We start from the raw sequence: 24,103 nt of genomic DNA on the forward strand, positions 1-24,103 counted from the left end.
ATATCCATTCAAATCATCTGGTCATATTCCAGTACATGATCATCATGCTATCCTTACATCTCCTCATTATACTAGAAAATACAAGTATATGATTACAGAAAAACTAGAAAGAAACAAAACTGAATCCTCTTAACACACATAGTGAATGCTGAAATTATAATTTTAGATACTTATTGATGCCATCTCAAATCTTAATGTATCCAAATTGAAAATCTGTAAAGCCCTTTAAATTTTGAGAATTGTTAACAATTTTAAAGTTCAGATTTATTTTTATAATGAATTGCTTGCCCCAACCCCCATTTTTCGGACAATCTCAATTCTGTTTAGGATTATGTCTAAACTGCAATGCAGGTGCTATGAATGCCAGTGCAAAGTCACTTCTACAGTTCTCACATGACTTTATTTTCAACATAATAACTATTTCCTTGTGGCCTTTCAATCTGTAGTCACATGTCAGCAATATGTTTTTTAGTTTCTTCCCAAATTATTTTTCACCAAGCAATATTTCTTCAAGTATGCCATGAAGGATTGTACCAAATTATCAGAATTACTTTCAACTATGTAGTAGAATCATCTGAATTTTATGGCAACTTTAATATACTTAATTCATTAAATGGCATGATCAGTTGAAAATAGTGACATACTGATGTTAAAAGTGCATATAATTGCTGAACTGAGAGCAGAGTATAGTTATTCAAAGTTTTCATTATTTATATTCATGCTTTTCTGGTAACTTGGTGGAATTTAAATCCTTGATTTAAATCCCACTAAGGAAGGATAAATTTTGTCAATATTAACACCTGAAGATGAGTAGCAATATATATTGTAAAATAGTACCCTATCATTTACAAAACCTTCACTAAAAGCTCTGTACCATTTAGTTCTTTACCATTTACCATACTCTGTAGTTCTTCGCAGAATAAGGATCCATCAACCTGCAGACAAATGAGAGAAAACTGCAGGGGGAGTAAATCTAATGATACTTTGTCAGTAGTCAACTTTTTTGGCTGAAAATACATTTGACCATTTCATCATTTCAAGCAAAATGGGAAATTATCTGGTCTGAATAGTAGATACTGCTGTACAAATGACTTTTCTATAAATCATAGTATCTCTTCTCCTCTTACCATCCACTACTGAAAGTTTAAGTTATATGGCATTCCCCAGTTGTAAGTGCCAATTATTTGACTGTGTTCCTTGATAGTGAATGCCTGTATGCAGATCGATAGTGGAGAAAAGCCACTTTGAGACATGTCACGTGCTAATAAGGCCAGAAACAGAAACCAACAAATGAATTCATGGCTAAGGAGCTGGTGTAGGAAGGAAGGCTGCAGATACCTTGAACATTGGGAACCCATCTGTGGCAGATGGGTGTGTACAAGCAGGACAAGCTTTGTAGAATGGAGGGGCACACATATCCTTGCAACAAAGATAAGTAATGAGGCAAGGGCAGTGGATGCTGTCTCCATGACTTCAGTAAAAAAATTTCACATGGTCCCTTAGGCAGGCTGATCCAGAAGATTAAGTCACATTTGATTCACAGGGAGTTGGAAAATTAGATCAAAATTGGCATGGAAGAAAGGTAGAGGAGTGATTTCTGACTGGAGGTTTATAATGTTTGGCAAGGGTCAGTTCTGGGATTTCTGTTCTTTATAATATTCCTTATTGACGGATAAAAATGTAGGTGGATTAATTAGCAAGTATGCAGATGACTTGAAATTTAAGTTGTGAATAGTGAGGAAAAATTGTTGCAGGATACAACAGGATGTAGATTACTTGGAAATTTGGGCCAAGAAATGACAAAAGGATTTTAATCTTGATACATGTTAAGTGACACATTTTGGGACATCAAATGCAAGCGGAAAGTACATAGTTAGTGGTAGGACTCTTCAGAGGATTGATATTTAGAGGGAGCTTGGAGTGCAGATCCACATATCCTTGAAAGTAGCAACATCAGTAGTAAAGTAGACTTATTGCATGCTTGCTTTCATCACTTGGGGCACTGATTAGAAAAGCTGGCAAGTCATACTGGCAGTATAAAACTTTAGTTTGGCCATGTTGGATTATTGTGTTGAGTTCTGGTCTCCACACTATAGTAAGGATATGGAAGCTTTGAAAAGGCTAGGAGAGGTTCAGCTGGATTGGAGTATATTAACTATAAGGAAATGTGAGACCAACTTGCATTGTCTCCTCTGGAGTTTTGGAAGATGACAGGTGACCTGATAGAAATATATAAAATTATGAGAGGCACTAAAAGAGTGGATGGTCAGAGTCTTTTTCCCAGGATTGAAATGTTAAATATCAGAAGACGTGAACTTAAGGTGGGGGGGGGGGGGAAATTTATGGGAGATTAGTGAGGCAATTGTTTGTTTGTCTTTATTTTTTTTAAACTTACTGATTTACAGTGACTGGTAGGTACCTGGAATGGGCTGCCAGGGGTGCTGGTAGAAGTTGCTACTACAGGACATTTAAGAGGCATTTAAACACACACATACCAGGCAGAGAACAGAGGGATATGGACTATGTGTGTATAGATTGGATTGTTTTGGATTGGCATCATGGTTGACATGCCCATGGTAAGCCAAAGGACCTGTTGGTGTGCTATACTGCTCTATATATAATACACCTGAATGAGAAGAATGCATTTAATGAGGCTGGTAAAAATTCAGCCCCATGAAAGGAAGATCTTACAAAACCATTCAGCATCTGGCTTGATATAGTTCCCATTTAAATATAAAAATGTATTGAGTTTGTAAGTGCCAATCAGTACTAAGTGTTGTACAAATTGGAGCAAGTAATAATGGAGAGTGGATTGAAGCAACACCCACAAATTGCTGGAGAAACTCAGCAGGCCAGGAAGCAGCTATGGAAAAAGGTAGAGTCAACTGTACTATGGAAAAAATTTTTCTCCAGTCCTGCCAAAGGATCTCGATCTGAAACATCGACTATTTTTTTCCATACCTGCTTCCTTCACCGCTGAGTTTCTCCGGCATTTTGTGGGCGTTGCTTGGATTTCCAGCATCTGCAGACTTTCTCTTGTTTAAGAGTGGATCGATGTCTTTGGTAGAAATTAACATGAAGGTATATGTTACTAATCATTGGTTTTGTTATGCTTTGTTGTAGAGGGCACAGGAAGACTTTTCTTTGAATTTTATCGACTACTTCATGACACCAGACCAAGGGAGTGGGAAGACAGGCCTTTCTTCTGGCTATTTGAAAATGTTGTTGCCATGGGTGTCAATGATAAAAGGGATATCTCACGTTTCCTGGAGGTAGGAATTGAACTGTGTCTAGTAGTTTGTTTTTAATCTTTTCTCAGTGTAATTCCTTGTGTGATTATGTAGTCTGTCATGTTGCTTATGGTTATCTTACTAATAAATTATACAACAGTGCATTGAATGGATTAGTATTTAAGGGCAACAATCAATGAAGATAGATTTACGTCTCTATAATCATTTACAATTTTCAGTAAATCTGTGAAAGGAAAAAATGAAATCTTCTACATACATACATTTTTGGGTTCTGGGTGTCACTAGCATGACCAGCTTTTATGTTCCATCCCATTCCTTTGAGAAGCTGTGATGATTAAGATTCCCTTAGTCATTGTGATCTTGCCAGTATCCTTCAGGTAAAGGTACTCAGCTGTTGGATAAAGACTTCCAGGATTTAGATCCAGTAACAAACCAGGGTCAGCAACACCTGTCAGCTCACAATGTTGTGCCATTTGAAGGGGAAGCTGGCAGGCAGTGATGCTTCATGAATCTTTGCCCATCTCCTTGAGGTGAGAGGCTGTGGGTGTGGGAGGTGCTGTCAGAGTAGTTTGGTTGAATAAATGCAGTGCATTTGTCGAACATAAACACTGCAGCCAATCAGTGTTGGTGATAGAAGGAGGTAATGTTTAGGGTGTTTAATGGGTAGTCTGCTTTGTCTTGTTTGGTGCTTGGCCTCGAGAGTCATTGATGCTGCACTCACCTGGGCAGCAGATTCTATCACCCTGTTGACATGCTTGGTATTTGGTGGGGGAAAAAAAATCACTGTGGAGGGTGGGGTGGGGTGGGTGAATGGGGAAGTCAACAAGTGAGTTGCTTATCATAGGTTACACAATCTCTAACTTGCTTTTGTAGCTATGTGGGTGATCAAGTTGAGCTTATGGTCAGTGCTGATCTCTAGAATATTGATGGTGGGGGACTTGGCGATGGTGGTCAGCTTCACTCTTGGTTGAGGTGGTTATTTCCTGGTGGTTTGTGGTATCAATTTACTTGTCACTTATGAACCCGTGACAGAATGTTGTCAGGTCTTGTTGCATGCAGGTTTTGGCACTTCATTTTCAGAAGCATTGCAAATGGAATTATAACATTATGTGGTCATCACCCCCCCCCCCTTCCCCCACTTCTGACATCATGGAAGATGGATTAATGAAGCAGTTGAAGATTGTTGAGCCTAGATGAGATCAATTAGCACAGGGATTGGACATCGTTAGAGAAAAACCTCAAGCATTCCACAACCACCTCTTTCTCCTTAAAATATGTCATCAGCCATTGTTCATGAGGTATTACACTAGCAATTGTGATGTGATCTGCAGCTGAGTGATCCCTCCAAAATTAACATCAGTAAGCTGGTCATTGGTAGTGCCTCAGTCATTCAGCTGTCACTTTATTGTTATTAGGTATGCCTGATGTTACTCTGAATAAGCATTTCTGCAATTCTCATTGAACCAGGGTTGATCCTCTGGATTGGTAATATTAGAATGGGAGATATGTCAAGCCATGAGGTTGTAGATTGTAGTAGATTACAGACATAGAAAGTGAAGTCAAGAAGCATAGGTATAATCAGGACTTTGCTTCCAGATAAGCTCAATGTCTTCTATGTTTGCACTGACTGTCAAAACAAAGGAACGATAAACTCCCAGAGCCTCCAATGATATTGTGATTTCAGTCCCTGAGGCTGACATAAGAGGAGTGAACCCACAGAAAGCATCAAGCCCAGATGGGGTACCAGTCGGAGTACTAAAGACCTGTGCTGATCAACTGGCTGGAGAGTTCACTGAGATATTTAGCCTCTCGCTTTGGCAGTCTGAGGTACACCTGCTTCAAGCAGGCTTCAATTATACTGATGCCCAAGAAAAATATGGTACCCTGCCTCAATAACTAAAGTCCAGAAGCACGTAAATCCACAGTACGGAAGAGTTTTGCAAAGTTTTTGATGAAGCATATCAACTTCTGCCTGAGAAGCGACTTGGGTCCACTCCAAATTGCTACCAGCACAGCAGGATCACAGCAGATGCCATTTCATTGGCTCTTCACTCAACCCTTGAACATCTGAACAGTAAAGATGCATACATCAGATGTTCTTTATCGACTGCACCTCGGCATTCATTACTATCATCTCCTCAAAACTAATCAATAAGCTTCAAGACCTTGGCCTCAATATCATACCGCAATTGAATCAATTTCCTCAGCTACAGACCCATCAGTTTAGATAGGCAACCACATCTCCTCCATAATCTCCCATCAGCACAGGTGCACCGCAAGGCTGGGTGCTTAGCCCTCTGCTCTACTCACTTTATACTTAGGACTGTGAAGTTAAGCACAACTCCAATTCCATATTTACATTTGCAGACATCACTGTCATAGGTCAAATCAAAGGTGGTGACAAATCAGCATACAGGAAGGAGAATGAAAGTCTGGTGGATTGGTGCCACAACAATGACCTCTTCCTCGATGTCAGCAAAACCAGGAGCTGATTTTTGACTTCAGCAGGAGGAAACAAGAAGACCATGAGTCAGTCCTCAACAGGGGATCAGACAGGGGAGAGTTTCAGCAACTTGAAATTTCTCAGTGTTATCATTTCAGAGGACCTAACCTGGTCCAGCATGCAAGTGCTATTATAAAGAAAGCACAACAGTACCTTCTTATGAGTTTGTGAAGATTCGGCATGACATCTAGAACTTCGACAAACTTGTATACATGTGTAGTGCAGAGTATATTGACTGGCTGCATTCCAGCCTGGTATAGAAACAGCAAAGCCCTTGAACAGGGAATCCTACCAAAAGGTGGTGGATACAATCCTGTCTGCCATGAGTAAAGCCCTCACGTCTGTGCCTAAAAGTATTCACTCAACCTTAGCTGTCTTCATGTTTTGTTGTTTTACAACGTTGAATCACAGCAGATTTAATTTGGCTGTTTTGACACTGATCAACAGAAAAGAAATTGGTCTAAATTCATTACAATTATTAAACAAAAAAATTGATTGCATATTTACTCACCCACTTCAAGTCAGCATTTAGTAGCTGCACCTTTTGCAGCAATTACAGCCTCAAGTCTACGTGGATAGGTCTCCATCAGCTTTGCACATCTGGACACTACAGTTTTTCTCTCCCTTCACAAGCCTTCAGTGAAGCAACCCCACAGAATGACGCAGCCACCACCACGCTTCACGCTAGGGATGGTGAGTTTTTGATGATATGCAGTGTTTGGCTTATGCATTGGCATTTGGTTTGATGGCCAAAAAGCTCAATTTTGGTTTCATCAGTCCATAGTACCTTCTTCCAGCTGACTTCAGTCTCTCACATGCCTTCTGGAAAACTCTAGCCAAGATTTCATGGGTTTTTCCTCCATCAACAGTGGCCTTCTCTTTGCCACTCTCCCATAAAGCTGCAACTGGTGAAGTACCTGGGCAACAGTTGTATGTAGTCTCTCCCATCTGAGCCACTAGATCTTGTAACTCCTCCAAAGTTGTCATAGGCCTCTTGGTGGCCTCTCTTACTAGCCCCCTTCTTGCACAATCACTCAGTGTTTGAGGATGGCTTGCTCTAGGCAGATTTACAGCTGCGTCATGTTCTTTCCAATTCTTGAAGATTGACTTAACTATACCCCAAGGGATATTTAGTGACTTGGAGATTTTCTCGTATCCATCCTGACTTGTGCTTTTTGCAGAGTTGCTTGGAGTGTTTTTTTTTTGTCTTCATGGTGTAGTTTCTGTCAGGATACTGACTCACGAGCTGTTGGACCTTCCAAATGAACCTTCTTGCAAGTGTATTTTTTCTACAATCAATTGAAACACCTTGACTGCACACAGGTGATCTCCATTTAACTAATTAGGTGACTTCTAAAACTGGCAGTGATGATTTGGTGTGTCATATTAAAGGGGGTGAATACTTCAGCAGTCAATTATTTTTGTGTTTATATTTGTGATTAGTTTAGATCACTTTGTAGAGATCTGTTTTCACTTTGACACCGAAGAGTCATCTTTTTCTGTTGGTCAGTGTCAAAAAAAGACAAATTAAATCCACTGTGATTCATTGTTATAAAACAACAAAAAAAATGAACACTTCCAAGGGGGATGAACACTGTAGCCAAGTTCAAGTTGGACTCAAGTTCAAGGACTTTTCATCTCATGTTCTCAATAATATTTGGTTATTTATTATTATCATTTCTTTCTTCTTGTATTTGCACGGTTTGTTGTCTTTTACTGGCTGGTTATCCGCCCTGTTGGTGTGGTCTTTCATTGATTCTATTACGGTTATTGGATTTATTGTGTATGCCTGCAAGAAAATGGATCTCGGGTTTGTATATGGTGTCATATACAGTATGTACATTGATAATAAATTTACTTCGAACTTTCAACTTTAGATTACTTCATGCTGTTAGATAGCACTTTTGGATGCCCAGCTTTGAGCTGACAATAGAGTTCTGAAACTATCCTATTTAGCATATTTGTAGTATGATAGAACATCATGGAGGGTGTCCTCAGTGTGTAGATGTCTCTTTGTCTCAATGATGTCTGTGCAGTGCTCATTCTACAATGCTATTGTGGATAGAAGATGGAAGGGGTAGATAAGAGAAGATTACATCAATTAGATTAAGCAGCCTGACACAGAACCAGTCTGCAGTCTATATCTGTCTGTCTGTGATGGTGTTACCGACCAATCTTGATGATAGGCATTGAAATCTCCCAACTAAAAGGCTCATAAAGAAAGTGGGGAGAAGAGGACTGCAGTGGTGATAGGGTGCTCCATAGTTAGTGGAGTAAACATGAGATTCTGTTGACGTGATAGAGACACCTGGATGGTATGTTGCCTCCCAGGTGGCAGGGTCAGGGACATCTCCAATATGGTCCACAACATTCTAAAGAGGGAGGGTGAGCAGCCAGAACTCTTGGTACATATTGGCACCAATGACATAGGCAGGAAAAAGGAGGAGGTCCTGAAGAGAGAATTTAGGGAGCTAGGTAGAAGGCCATAAACCCCTCCTACAGGGTAGTTATCTCTGGATTGCTGACTGTGTCACACACCACTGAGGGTAAGAATAGGATGATTTAGCAGATGAATACCTGGCTGAGGAACTGGTGCAAAAGGAAGGGTTTCAGATTTCTGGATCATTGGGATCTCTTCAGGGGAAGGCATGGCCTGTAAAAAAAAAGTGACAGGTTACACCTGAACCCAAGGGAGACCAATATCCTTGTGGGCAGGATTACTAGAACTGTTGTGGAGGGTTTAAACTAATTCGGCAGGGGGGTGGTAAAATGAGAGATTGGGCTTAAGATGGGTCAGTTGGTACACATGCAGAAGCTTTGTGCAGTGAGACTGTCCGGAAGGGCATGCAGATGTGGTAGGAGTTGCAGTGTACAGGGAACAAAATCAAAAGGGGTGATGAATACAGCACAAAGTGTTATATTTGAATGCACACAGTATATAGAATACGGTAAATTGTAACATAGAGATTGGCAGGTATGATGTTGTGGACATCACTGAATCTTGGCTGAAAGCAGATTAAACTTGTGAGTTTAACATCCAAGCATACACATTATATTGGAAGGTTAGGCAGGTAGACAAAGGGGTTAGCATAGCTTTATTGGTAAAAGATTAAAACAAATCCTTAAAGAGGTGACTTAGGATCAAAAGATGTAGAATCATTCTGGGTAGAGTAAAAGAACTGCAAGGATTAAAAAAACCTTGTTGGGAGTTATATACTATCCTCTGAACAGTGGCCAGGATGAGGGTCCCTGATAATGGATATTTCTTTCCTGCAACAGTGCTCCATGCAGATGTGCTCAATGGTGGGTAGGGCTTTACTGGTGATGGACTGGACTGTATCTATTACTTTTGTAGGACTTTCCATTCAATTGGTGTTTCCATACCAGGCTGTGATGCATCCAGTCAATATACTGTACTCTTCACCACATATCTATAGAAGTTTCTCAAAGTTTTAGATGTCATGCTGAATCTTTGCAAACTCCAAAGGAAGTAGAGGTGCTGCCATGCTTTCTTTGTAATTGCACTTGCGTGCTGAGACATAAAAATCTGAGGTGCAAAGGGGCATGGGAGTCTTCGTGGAGGATTCCCTGAAGTTTAAATTGAAGGTTGGGTCAGTGGTGAGGCAGGTTAATGCAATGGTAGCATTCATTTCAAGAGGACTAGAATATAAAAATGAGGATGTAATGGCGAGGTTTTATAAGGCACTGGTATAATACTCACTTGGAGTATTATGAGCAAATTTGGTCCCTTATCTAAGAAAGAATGTGCTGACATTGGAGAGGGTTCAGAGGAAGTACACAACAAAGATTCTGGAATTGAAAAGCTTATCATATGAAGAATGTTTAATGGCTCTGAGCCTGTACTAGCTGGAACTTAAAAGAATGAGGGGGGATTTAATTGAAGCCTACTGAATGTTGATAGAGTTGATGTGGAGATGATGTTTCTTATAGTGGGGTAGTCTAGGACCAAAGCGCACAACCTCAGAATAAATTAGAACAGAGATAAGGAGGAATTTCTGCAGTCGGAGGGTGGTGAATCTGTGGAATTCATTACTACAGGCAAATGTGGGGGCCAGGTTATTGGGTGCATTTAAGGTGGAGGTTGACAGATTCTTGATAAGTCAAGACGGAGGAAGAATGGGGTTGAGAGGGAAATAGAGCAGCCATGATTAAATGACAGAGCATACTCAATAGGCCAAGTGGCTAATTGTGTTCCTCTGTCTAATTAGAGTACATTTTGTACTCTTGGTGTTTTCTGTTCTTGCAAGTGATGTTTTGCTGGAGGAACATTAATTGATCTGCTAAAAAAGGGTGGTAAATGATACTCAGTAGTACGTGTCTGCCCATGTTCCACTGATGCCATGAATAAAATAGTATGAATACCTTGAGTGATATTTACCAGTAATAACCTGGACTTTGGCAAAACCTTTGGATCATACCTACTGGTGACCTTCATTTGGTCATCCTTGCCCACAGGAAAACAAATTCCTTTTTTTCTTCTGTAAATATTAAATCAGGCACCTGTTTTATACTGCATTTGAGAAGCCTAGCATTATTAATGGTTTTACTTACACCTGAAGACAATACATTCTATGGCATGTGTCAACCTCATGGTAGTAAAACTTACATCCACTGTTGTTGAACTGTTACTTTTTTTAAATTATCCCTACTGAGAAATGAAGTAGAAAAGATAATTCTTCCATTTTTTTTCATGATCTCTCCACCTCTTCTGTAGTTTTGTACCTACTGATGCTGAATTGATATTGCTGTGAAAATCCAGCTACTTTGTCTCATAATTTGTACCGTTTTTCTCAACAAAGAGGTCATTTGCCCCATCAAGTTTATGCCAGCTCCCAGAGCAAACTAATTTTCTCATTTATTGTTGTTAAAAAAAGGTTCCAAGGTTGATTTGATTATCAAAGTATGTATGCAGAATACAGCTCTGAAATTTGCCTTCTCCGGAAAGCCTTAGAATACAGAGAACTGTAGAGGTCATCTCTGAGATTCTCCTTATGGTAGTTCGTGCTTGCATCTCTCCTCTGGAGTTTTCTCGAGGATAGCAGAGCGCTAGCTCACTCGATCAAACTACAGACTGTAAATCACAGGCTCCAACAGTTTCAAAAACAAATTAAAAGAATAAGTAGAAGACAGAAAAACTGAAATGATTAACTATCTGGAAGATGTCATCTAAGGAATCGTTTGCAGTGGCCACCTTGACCTGAAAATTGGCATGAAAGTCATTAATTTGACTGCCTATTCCACTGTGTTTTACCCACAGGGAAGCTGATAATCTGCTTTTGAAAAATAAAACTCTGCGCAGATGCTGAAAATCTGAAATGAGAAAGTGCTCAAGCTACTGAATCAGTCAGGCAGCACCCATTAAGTTGTGTTTCAGGATGATGGCCTTTTTTCAGAACTGTTATTGTAGGTCTCTAGCTTTTCTTTGAATAAGAATACGTTTTTAAAAAGTGGTAATAATGGAATAAGTGCATCACCATCATCAGTGGTTGCTTCAACAGTAACATTTTCCCTATTCTCCTCCAGTGTAACCCAGTTATGATTGATGCAATCGATGTCTCTGCAGCACACAGAGCTCGCTACTTTTGGGGAAACTTACCAGGAATGAACAGGTTAGATGTGTTTTGTCCTAGTAAAATAATTTTCCACAGCTACTACTTCAGTTGCTAGTTGATATCAAGTGCTTTGTGTGGTGTATAAACTAAACCAACATATCAATAACTTTAAAAGAAAAGTAACAGAAGTTGCAGTAAATGCTTGATATAGAATGTGAGGAACTGGATTATCTTTTCAGCTCAATGACTTTTCATCAGCTCTGTTTTGATGAACAATCATTATCCTGCAACAATAACTGTTTCTCTATCCACAGATGTTACCTGGCCTGTTTTAGGTTTGAAGCATGTGCAGAATTTAAATTTTGCATAAATTAAATTGTACAATGCTGTCTGTATCTGGTGTAATATTACTATTTGTTTCAAGAGCATTGGTCAGCTATTCATCAAATGAGTAAAAGGATAAAAATTACTCAAGGGAGTATTGGTAGATGAATGTTGATCTTTTCATATGACATTCTACATGAACTAATTTTATAAGTTTTAACTGGTTTTTAAAAAAGTTATCTGCTGCTCTGTTGAAGTCATAGGGAACTATAGGACTGAAACCGGTCCTTTGGCCCATCTAGTTCATACTAGACTATTACTCTGCATAGTTCCATCGACCTGCACACAGACCATAGCCCTTTACACCTCACCCATTCATGCACTTAACCTGAACTTCTCCTGAAAGTTGAAATCAAACCAGCATCCACCTTTCACTGGCAGCTTGTTCCACACTCTCACCACCCTCTGAGTGAAGTAGGTCCCCTTAGATAATTCACTGTGCACTATTAACTTATAACCTCCAATTCTGGTGTCACCCAACCTCAGCGGCCTGCTTACATATTGGCGAAAGGAATTTCTTACCACCATGTTTCATATATATTTGCTACCACTGTGAGCAGGACTTTCTAACCTTTAAGTGTATTCTCAGTATTTATAACTTTCAAAATGTGTTAGATGCTGTCCAGTGCCTTTGCACCACTCAGAGAGATTTGAGTTCCATTTGGGAGGGAGATTTTGTTTACCGTCATCTGTAGAGATATTTATATAAAATAGTAGAGAAGTCAATGTGAAGCCTCATTGGTAAATTAAAATTATCACGTTTATAATAACAGATGGTGTTTTTATGTCACTGAGTCTTAGCACAATGTTAAGGTAGTGAAGAGCGTGGCTTTGTTTTCATTCTTTTCATTTAGAAATTAACCTGGAAGGGTGTCATTTAAACACGTTGTGTAAAATCTGACAATTTACCTAACCTGTAGCAGTAGCCTCTCTCAACAAATCTGTTATTTGTTGATAAGCAATTCCAAATTCATTCTCAACCCTGCAAATCAAAATTGTCATTAATATAAGTGTGAACATCAATATCTCACTGATTGGAGCATTTTGACTGTCAGTATCAGTCCTGCAGACACTGTTGATAAGAAAAAAAGTGCCTCAAATCTCAAAAACCATTGCCAAACTTCACAGGAAATCGTAAAAGATCAATGACCTGCTATATTCGACACTGCTGGCACTCATGATTCAAACGCGTATTACCTGATAAATGGAAGATTCTTTTATTTATATGGGATCTGTAGATGTTAACAGACCAAATGTAACAAAAAATGAATTGTAGAAATTATAAAATATTTCACATCTGGTTTCCACATGGATTTTCACCTACCAGTTAACTAAATTATGCGATAGTTCAGAGAAAATTTATCAATCTTATAAACAAGAGTCTCTTACATTGGAACAAAAATATGAGCTATCAAATGGCATTAATTTTCTAAATTACTAATGGCTGTTTGGACATAAAAAAATTAGATAGGAATGTGGTTCGTAATTGATGTGTTATTAGCTTTCCATTTTAGTACTTAATTTTTTTATTTTCCTGGGATTAATATAGCTATATTGCAACTAATATATGTTCTATTAATTATAATTTCACAAGGAGAATTATTCTCACATAGTGACCAAGAGGTCAAACTTATTTTATTATTAGATTAAAGTACAAGGCTTAATACTGCTTAAATATGTTGTGAGACATATATCTAAGGTCAAATTTATAATCAAATTAAAGATTGCTACTGATACATAAAAAGGTTTGGCAAAATAAAATATAATTCCCTTACATGCAGGAGAAATTACCATAATAAATAAGGAATTGGCACAGAAATATTTTGCATGTGTGCCGATATACAGAACTATTGATAAATTTGTAAGTCCTGTGAAAATGAAGAGTTTAGGAAAAATCATCTCCAGTTAAGCCCTTCCTCTCATTTGGAAGCATTCTTTCCAATCAAATGCTTCATCATTTTAGAGCCCTCTTTTTAAATCATTTCTCAAGAGAAAAAAAGATTTATAAAAGAGAATCTGAGAAAAAGCATTTTGTTTTTGAGCTTGTAACTCGCAGGAGAAGAGAAATAGGTGAATATTTTGTTTTATTTTCAAGGCATTTCATGAATCACCCAATAAAATTTGTAGCAAAAGGTAATAGTTTGCCTGGTTGGAGCTAAAGAATTAGTCTGGATTTGTAAACTGATAGAATACAAAGAGTAGGAATAAAGAAGCCATTTTCAAGTATGATGTCATAAGATCAGTGCTGGACTCTGATCTATTTATAATTTATATTATTGGTTTCATTTAGGCATCAATGGTGAAGTAAAGGTTATTGGGAGGAAGATTCAAAGGCTATAGATTTGGAGAAAACTAAAAGGAATATATAAGGAGAAATGTGAGGTTACTCTGATAGACTATATAGAAACATGAAATATAAATTATATTGTTTGAGAATATTACATATTGGTGCCAGCAGCAGGTGGAGTGTAGTACCTAAGAAGGTGATCTAGTAAAAGTGATTAGAATTCTAAGACTAAGGGATTCTTGCTACAACTGTACAGTATGATGGTGAGATCACAGCTGGAGTAAGGATGGAATTAAATAAAGATTATTCAGCTTGAATCAATTGATGAGCATTTTTTATGAGGAAGGATTGAGCAGAAAGGGCCTTTTTTCTGGAAAGAGAAATTATATCACTGAAACACAAAATCTGAGGCAGCGTGCCAGTTTTGATTCAGTGAAGGTGTGTTCCTGGTGAAAGATCTAACAGGGAAAAGTCTCAACATAAGTCTCAGTTGAAGAGGAATTTCAACTCTAGGAATATTGTGAATTTTTGGACTTCTCCATTTCAGAGTACAGTGGATGCTGACTATATAAAGCAAGCCTGCACCACTTAACAGGAAGTTTCACTATGGCTAGGGCAAACATTGGCATCTTAAGCTGATCTGTTACACAGACATTATAGTTAAGTTTCAACTGTGGGATATGTAGACACATTCATAGAAACATAGAAAACCTACAGCATAATACAGGCCCTTTGGCCCACAAAGTTGTGCTGAACATGTCCCTACCTCAATGACAATCACTTTGAAGACATTTTGAATGGGATCTTTGGACAAAATTTCTTTGATCACTGATGATTTACAAAGCCTTCAAATTGAATTCCTTCAATTTACATGTATGTACTGTCGATGGTTTGCAGAAATACTTTTAAGATTCATGCAGAACCTGGCATAGTGGGAATATTCTTAGTCAAAAGCATTCAGCTTACCCATTTTGTAGGATATTTAGAAAATATAGTTTTCTAGGTTTTCTAAATAGGATCTCTAGAAAACATAAAGGACAGATATTATTTAATTAATAAATTAAATATTGATTTACTTCAATAGTAAACATTCATTATAAAGCCTTTTGTTGAAGTTTATTCTATAGTATTACTCATTGTAATTTTCAGGCTTATAAATTTCATTGGATTGAGTTCCTCATATAAAATGGAAATTAATCCTAAATTTCAAAGTTACATTTAATGTCAGAGAAATGTATTCAATATACATCCAGACATTCTTTTTCTTCACAACCATCCACGAAAACAGAGGAGTGCCCCAAAGAATGAATGACAGTTAAATGTTAGAACCCCAAAGCCCCCCCAGCTCCCCCCCACCCACACATAAGCAGCAGCAAAGCAACGAACCCCTGTCCCCCACCAGCAAAAAAGCATCAGCGCCCCCCACCAAGCTCTCAAGCGTGCAGCAAAGCATCAGTAAAGGCACAGACTTGCAGTACCCCTAAGACTTTCATTCACCCAGTAATTTGACATACCATAGGCTCTCTCCATAATAAGGGAAAAAGAGGTGTCCCCGTTTCACATGTAAGATTATTATTATAGATGATTTAGTATTAATGATCTGATCTTTTTAATGAAAGGAAAACAAACCCTATCTTTGTGCTGTACAAAAGTGAATAATGTTACCATTGTTTAACTTCAGATCAGGATAATAAGTAAATAAAAACATACTGTGTTGGAAATGGTCAGCAGACGAAGTAACATCTGTGCAGAAAGGAAAACAAGCCTTTTCTCTGTAGTTGTTGACTGGCCTTCTGAGTATTTTCAGTTTTTACCATTTTCATTTCATAATTCCTATAGTTATTTTAATTTGATTTTGAAGTATGTGCATTATGCTAATACATAGATTTCACTGAGAAGGGAAAGATGTAAAGATCAAAGAAATTAAGACTGGTACAATGCAAATTATTTAGTTCTAGCACTAGATGTATAAAAATAAAACAACTTTTAAAATGGTTGGAAAAAATGAGTTAAAGTGATGGCATATGCATGACTTGACTGTTCATTTGGACATACACATACACATTGTATATGAATGGACATACACATTGGTGTCAAACAAAAATACCGAAATTATTGCTTACTAATATAGTTAGCATATGAATGCTTTGAAATAGACACAAAATGCTGGAAGAGCTCAGCAGGCCAGGCAGCATCTATGGAAAACAGTAAACAGTCAATGCTTTGGACCAAGACCCTTCATCAGGACTGGAAAAAGAGATGAGAAGCTAGAGCAAGAAGGTGGGGAGAGGGGAGGAAGAAGTACAAGGTGGCAGGTACTGGGTGAAACCAGGAGAAGGGGAGGGGTAAAGTAAAGAACTGGGAAGTTGACAGGTGAAAGATATAATGGGCTGGAGAAGGGGGAACCTGTTAGGGGAGGGCAGAAGACCATGGTAGAAAGGGAAGGGGGAAGAGCACCAGAAAGTGGTGATGGGCAGGTAAGGAGATAAGGTGAGAGAGGGAAATGGGAATGGGGTGGGGGGAGCAATTATCGGAAGTACGAGAAATTGATGTTCATGCCATCAGGTTGGAGGCTACCCAGATGGGATATAAGGTGTAGCTCCTCCAATCTGAATGTGGCCTCATCACGGCAATAGAGGAAGCATGAATTCTTTTTGTTGCTAGTGCAAAATTCCTCTTCACTATTTTAATACAGACATTGGCCTCTTTTTAGATAACGTACAATACAGGTAAATTAACAGGTATTGGTAAGTTGTTCAGTTTACTGAGTATGGGGAAAAAAATTGTTTTTATAACTGTCCACACAGATCATTACAACGGTGCATTGTAGTAGAACAATGCAAAATAACTATGCAAAAGGAAGTGCTACAATACAAAGAAATTGCAATGTAGGTAGACAGTAAGGTACAAGATCACAATGAGATAGATTATGAGGTTCAGGGTCCATCTTCTACTGCAGGATAGTAGCTAAGTCATTGTATGAAAATATTATTATTTGTAAGTTCTTTGCTTTAATTGTTGAGCTTATAAAGATTTTCCTGCGTTGTGCATAATAAGATGATACAGTGTAAAGAAATAGCACCGTTTATGATCAGCTTTGATTATTACCTAAAGACTGCAAACTGGAAAGAAAGTAGCAGTGTTCTAGGGAAGGGAAGGAGTTTCTGACTAACTGGATAACTTTTTCAAAGATATTATCATTGCAGAATGGACCAAATGGTTTCCGTCTGTACTGAATGTGCTGTGACCTTACTTTTATCAAGAATAGATAGACAGTTGCTTATAGTGAATGGTTTATTAGTTAATTAAATGTACTGCTGCAGCAAAATGTTTCCCAAAATCCATCCAGTGCACAGAAACATACGTAGTAATTCATACTTTTTTATTTGTATATGCAAGGATTCTATTCAGGTAACTACTTTCCACTTGCCACATCTATATAATAAAAAAGCACTGTTTATGTTATTTTGCTTATGGGCCTTCTGAATCAGAAGGCTGTGGACTCAAGTGGCAATCCGCAGACTTGAACAAAAAGATCTATGCTGCAAAACTGAGGGAGCACAGAACTGGCAGAGGTAACTACTTTTAGATGAGATATTAATTGAATCTGCTCTCTCATGAGGATTTTGAAGATCCTGTTGCACTACTTAAGAGAAGAAATGGGGAATCCTTCTAGGATTTATGGGAATCTCCCTCAAACAGCAATTGTAAATTGTTTCATGTTGGCTGAGGGGTGGATATTGGCTGGGACACTAGAACGATTCCCTATTTTGATATGCTCAAAATGTGTGCTGTACTTTTAAAAATTACACCAGTGACAAGACATCATGAGTTTATATATTTCTGTTCATAAGCTATGAAGTACCTTGTGATGGGCTGAAGTTGTAAAGTTTACTGTATAAATGCAACTTTGCTTTCAGTCTGTCCAGTCTTTTGATCTTTTATTAGTTTGTGAATTTGTTCATGTGTTGTTAGTAAAATTCAGTTTTGAGCCCTTTCATTGTATTTTTCCAAAAAGCAGAATGTTGATGAGCCAGCATCAATGTGTTTCTATTATTATTGTGATCAGTCCTCTGCTATAACAAAATGAAATGCTTCTGCATTGCTTGAAAATGTGCAATAGAGAAAACGCATAGAATATTTGGCACTGAAGACAGATTTTCCACATTCTCAGGCCCCTGGTTGCTTCTTCAGCAGATAAACTGGAACTCCAGGACTGCCTTGAGCACGGTAGAATAGCAAAGGTAAGCTTTGTACAACATGACTTCATAATTTAATCAGTTAAATGACAAATAGACATTTACCTTTAGTAAATTTCTCTAACACCTGACTGATTTTTATTTTAAGGACCAGTGTATTAAAGTCTCCTTTCTCTGAAGCTGCAATTGTTCTGCTGAAATGTTTAGGTATTAATAGAGTAATAGAAAAGTACAGCTCAGAAACAGGCCCTTCAGTCCATCTAGTCTGTCTAAACTGCCATTAAACCATTTAAACTGCCTACCTTCATCAACCTGCACCAGGATCATTGCCCTCCAAGGTGCCTACCGCCCAGGTGCCTACCACCCAGGTGCCTATCCAATCTTCACTTAAACGCTGAAATTGAGCTTGTATGCACCACTTGCACTGGCAGTTTGTTTCACCCTCCTGAGTAAAGAAGTTTCTGCTCATGTTCTCCTTAAAATTTTTCACATTTTGCCCTTAATCCATCACCTCCAGTTGTAGTCCCACCCGACCACAGTGGAAAAAAGCTGCTTGAATTCACCGCATCTATACCCCTCATATTTTTGTAAGCCTCAATCAAATCTCCTCTCAGTCATCTACGTTCTAAGAAATAACATCCTAACCTCTTCAATCTTTCCTTATAACTTGGGTCTATCAGACGTGGCAACGTCATTGTAAATTTTCTCTGCACTCTTTCAACCTTATTTGCATCTTTCCTGTAGGTAGGTGACAAAAACTGTACACCATACTCCAAGTTAGGCTTCAGCAATGTCTCATGTAACTTAAACATAACATCCCATCTCTTCTATTCAATACTTTGATTTATGAACGACAATGTGCCAAAGGCTGGCTTTATGACGCTATCTAACTGTAATGCCACTTTCAGTGATCTCTTTGTTCTACTACACTCCCCTGTGCCTTACTGTTCTCTGTTAAGACCTACCCTGGTTGGTCCTGCTAAAATCCAACACCTCACACTTGTCTGCATTAAATTCCATCTGCCATTTTTCAGCCCATTTTTCCAGATGATCCAGCTCTCTCTACAAGCCAAGATAGTCTTCCTTATTGTCCATTACACCCCTAATCTTGGTGTCATCAGCAAATTTGCTTATCCAGTTAACCACATTATCATCCACATTGTTGTTATCAATGACAAACACCAATGGACCCAGCACCAATCCCTGCAGCACTCCCACTAGTCACAAGCCTAAAGTCAGAGAAGCAACCAACTACTGCCATTCTCTGGCTTCTCCCACAAAGCCAATGTCTGATCAATTTACTATCTGCTCATGAACGCTAAGCGACTGAACCTTCTTGACCAACTTCCCATGAGGGACCTAGTCAAATGCCTTGCTAAAGTCCATGTAGACAACATTCAGTGCCTTGCCTTCATCCACTTCCCTGGCAACTTCCTTGAAAAACTCTTTAAGATTGGTTAGACTTGACCTACTATGCATGAAGCCATGCTGACTATCCTTCTGCTTTTTGCATTAAACTTTGGTATAGACAAATATTTAAATTTTGCTCTGACATTTGCAGATTTCTACTGAAGCCAGTTGGTGCAGACTTTCACCATTATTCCCCTTCCTCTTTGAGGAGCTCTGTTTACTGCTTATCAAATCCAGTACTCCAAAACACTGGGAATCAGTCACTTTAATGTGAATATTGATTATGCTATCAGTGGGATATTCACTGGACATGTGTCAGAGTCAAGCCTGTCCCTATAGATAACAGTGCTTAATTTTGGTCATTTATGAAACAAATTCGTATTAACACACATTTATTTTGTCATATCATCCAACATCAATATATTTTAACATTATATTTTAAAGATAAGCAAGAATTGCCAAAAATGGACCCTGTCTTTTTCAGGGGCCCAAGTGCATTCCTGTCTCTGTAAGATGTATTGGCCAATTTACTTATTTATTATCTCTGTGATCCTTAATCTCAATCCTAGTTATTAAACAAAACTTTTCACTACCTCCTTCACACTTTTATGAACCATATGTTCATCGTGCGATTCCCCTAAAACTTGCATTTTCAATGCTTTTGGATAGGTGAAGAAACTTTGTTTAACATCGCTAAATTTGGTTTGAAGGCAAAGAGAATGCAAATGCTGGATCAAGCAGTATCTGCAAGTTGATGTTCTGGATGAGGCACTGCATTGGGACTGAGGGTACAGGAAAAGCTGCCAGTACATGGGACGATGTGCTGGGTGGTGCCAGGTGGTGAGGGAATGATGGGCAGATGAAACCTGGTGGCAGAGGGGCTAGGAGGAGATAAACAAAAGAAGAAAACTAGATGAACAGATGGTGTGTAAAAGAAGAGAACACATAGGAAAATGGAGAATTCTGCATTCATACCACTGGATTGCTAGTTATCCAAGTGGAATATGAGATGTTGTTCTTCTGATTTACGATTGGCCTGTGGAAGAAAAGTCGAAGGACAGTCAGGTTGGTGTTGGAGCTTCCAGTTTTACGTGATTTTATCCATTCCCTTTATTCATAGCTCTTATCCCCTTTTCCCATATGCTTCCTCGTGTCCATTTTTTCCTCCAATCTGGTTCCACTATCACCTACCATCCTTTGTCCTCAACCCCCACCACCATCTGGTTCCATCTACCAGTCATCTTTTCCTCATCTGCTTCCACCTATTGACCACCAGCCTCGATCATATACACCGCCCCCCCCCCCCCCACTACCACCATCTACCTGCAGTGCAATCACCCGTGCACTGTTACCTATCAACAATCCTGTTTCCTTTCAGTTGCAGTGTCTTGACCTGAAATATCAACTTACCTGTTTTGCCTCCACAGATACTGTTCGATTCACTGCATTCTCTCAGCCTTTGTTTTTGTTTTGAAACTGAGTTTGTTGTGGTACCACTAGTAAGACTGCAGATTACGTACACTTACATAGCAGACATAAAATGGAGAAGAATTTCAGTGATTGTTAAGGACAAAGGCTTTTGTAGGTTCCAAAAGGGCCATGTGTAGTGTACTGATACTGTTTCCTACAATCTTTCTCAACCATTCAGATGCAACAAGCTTCCTGAAAGAGAATCTATCACATAATCAATAGGAGATTGTAAAGGAGGAGGTTTTAGTTATATTAGTGGCCTTAAAGATGATTAAATCCTCAGAGCTAGAAAAGATGTCTCCTAGGATGATATGGCCAGCAAGGGAGAAGATTGCTAGGTTCCGGTGCAACAATATTAAACACCTTTTAGCCACAGAAGAGGTATCACATAATTGGAGAACAATGAATTTTGTACCCTTATTCAGGAAATGAATAGGAATAAACCAGGTACTCATAGAGTGGCGAGTCTAACATCCTTGGGGAAAAAAATCTGCAAAATCAATCTGCACTTCAAAAGACAGCATTTGATCAGGGATCGATGGCATGATTTGTTAAGAGGAGATTTTGTCCGACTAATTTGAATACATTTTATAAGGACATAGTATATCGATGAGGGCATTGTGGTTGATGTAGCCTTCATGGATTTAAGCAAGGCCTTTGATGACATCATGCATATGGACTGTAGAAGATTCCGTAGGATCCAGGACAATTTGGCTAATCGAATAGGAAGCAGGAAGATTGGGGCCCTTGCTGTTTGTTATATGTGTTAACCATCTGGAAGATATAGGATTAGTAATTTCACAGATAACACAGACATGGCTGGTGTTGCAGATAGTGAAAAGGATAGACTTCAGCTGCAGAAAAATATAGTGGAGTTGGTAAAATGGATAGAATAAGATCACAGAAAATGCTGTCATGTCATCCCACCTTCTCCAGGCCATCACACTTCATCCAGCTGCCTGCTGTATGACGTGGGATGCTAAAAGCTCCACACTATGACTAGTTTGTTTCAGCCTTTTACTGAGAATATAAGCTGCATCTCTCAATATCTAGACCATGGGTGCGTTATTAAGCAGGTTACTAATGATCTGTTCTTCACTTTTCCTAATGTCTTCCCAATGGGATATTGAAAATGTGGACATATAGGAGGGGGCTACTCAGGTCTGTTCTACCTTAACAGTAAAAAATTAGTTTATCTACATTTAAAATTGGCCTACTTGCCTTGATTTTCTATCCTTTAATATTCTTTAGTAATAAAAAAATCTGTTGGTGTCTGTTTTGAAATTTCCAGTTTACATAGCCTTGCAGTTCTTTAGGCCAAGACACTGGGATAAGAAGCTATCGATAAATCATAGGGATTGTGCCAATTTGTAAAAAAATCCAGCCTAGTGCATAAATGGCATGAACCATGAAAGATTAGTATCTTACATTTTCTGAACAGCCTCCGGACTCAGGGAACCAATAGGATATTGGCTGAAATTGAGAGGGAAGGTCAGTGAAATTCTGGCCTCCTACGAGGCACACACTGGAGTTGCAACCATACATTTGCAAGCTGTGGTATTGAAACTCCTGTTTTCTGAACACCAGGAGAGGTACAACTGAAGTAATGCTTGTCCAGAATGTAAAAGAAGTGCTCTCCTCTGATCCAATGTACCATCTCAGTTTAATTGCCAGGATTGAAGCTATGGGAAAATTTGTAACTATGCAGCTTCAATTATTTACAATTCATGTAAATAATTTGGGAATAATATTAGCCAGTTGCTTTTCATATTCCATGACTTCTCAAATGTATTTTAAAGTTAACTTTTTGAATGCCAAGGAACTTGGTGTTGAGAATTTTCATTTTTAGCGGGATGAAGTAGTAAAGGCAGGTTGAGCTTCTGTTCAAAGGCTTTACCTCAAAGTTTACAGAACAACTGCAGTGCAACTATTCCAGAAACTCCCTTTCACCATATCCTTCTGGAATATAATCTTACAGAGAGCAACAGTCAGAGAATTGACTACTATGTTAGTACAATCATAAATGCATGGTCTATCAAGTTCATTGAAAGTCATGAGAATTATGAATATACATAGTATATTCATAGTGTATTCTGGTGTGAAATAGAGGTTGTCATTTATTTGTACTGTGTTGAAACAGATTTTGGTTGGATATATCATGAAGTGGGCCTTGATGATTTTATTACAATGTTTCACAGTTTAGCAAAGTTAGGACCATAACAACAAGATCGAACTCCATCAAGCAAGGCAAGGATCAGCATTTCCCTGTTATCATGAATGGGAAGGAAGACATTCTGTGGTGCACAGAACTGGAAAGGTGAGCTTTGCTAACATTTCTTTTAAATGCCTATTTCACTCACATTTTAAATTATTTTTTTCTTCTTATTTCAAGCTCTTTGAATCTAATTTCAGTTACTTCTTTCATTCAAACATCAGTCTCCATTCAGTATCTGATCACATAACTTGAATCAAGGGTAAACTATAGTTAAACCTGAGATAGTCATATTTTTGACACTAATGGCAAATCAGATATGGATTACTGTAAAACATGAAAGGAAAGCCAATAACAATGGAATATTATGATGAGCTGTTGATTGAATTAGCTTTCTGAAAATGCTCTATATCCAAGTTGCCTTAGAAAATTGCAATCAGAAAATTTAAAATTTCTGTGCAAAAAAGAAATAGTTACAGCAGAATAAAAATCTGCTTTAATTACACTGTGTATATTTAACTGGTCTAAGGTTATACGTCTGGTTTCATTTTTGTGCTTAAGCCAGATTGAAGTAGCCAGAGAATGGTGTTATGCAGTGTGAATGACATCTTGAAATGTTCTTCCACACAATCCTGTTTGTTTTCTTCCTAAGTTAAGGTGCTTATTTCAAGCTTCCATTGCAAGTCCATTTGACTACTGTTGGAGTTTTCGCTTATATATATAGCAAATGAATCAAATCTACAATTGAAAGTAAAAACTAACTGCATCAAATTCTTCCTTTTCCATCTGTCTTATAGAATATTATCAGGGATTA

At 38.4% G+C, this 24,103-nt stretch overlaps 1 protein-coding gene and 1 long non-coding RNA gene across 2 annotated transcripts in view; one reads left to right on the plus strand and one right to left on the minus strand.

Annotated features, from left to right (window-relative positions):
• The window catches only part of dnmt3bb.1 (DNA (cytosine-5-)-methyltransferase 3 beta, duplicate b.1), a 217,953-nt gene that overhangs the window by 188,615 nt on the left and 5,235 nt on the right, over positions 1–24,103 (plus strand). The window contains exons 18-21 of the mRNA XM_059980697.1: positions 3,124–3,272; positions 11,299–11,384; positions 18,173–18,242; positions 23,276–23,394. Of these exons, the coding sequence (XP_059836680.1) occupies positions 3,124–3,272; positions 11,299–11,384; positions 18,173–18,242; positions 23,276–23,394 (424 nt within the window). The remainder of the gene's footprint in view (positions 1–3,123; positions 3,273–11,298; positions 11,385–18,172; positions 18,243–23,275; positions 23,395–24,103) is intronic.
• The window catches only part of LOC132399859 (uncharacterized), a 96,099-nt gene that overhangs the window by 61,835 nt on the left and 10,161 nt on the right, over positions 1–24,103 (minus strand). The gene's annotated exons all lie outside the window — the stretch shown is intronic.

The sequence above is a fragment of the Hypanus sabinus genome, chromosome 9 (genome assembly GCF_030144855.1).
Source record: "Hypanus sabinus isolate sHypSab1 chromosome 9, sHypSab1.hap1, whole genome shotgun sequence".
NCBI classification, from domain to species: domain Eukaryota; kingdom Metazoa; phylum Chordata; class Chondrichthyes; order Myliobatiformes; family Dasyatidae; genus Hypanus; species Hypanus sabinus.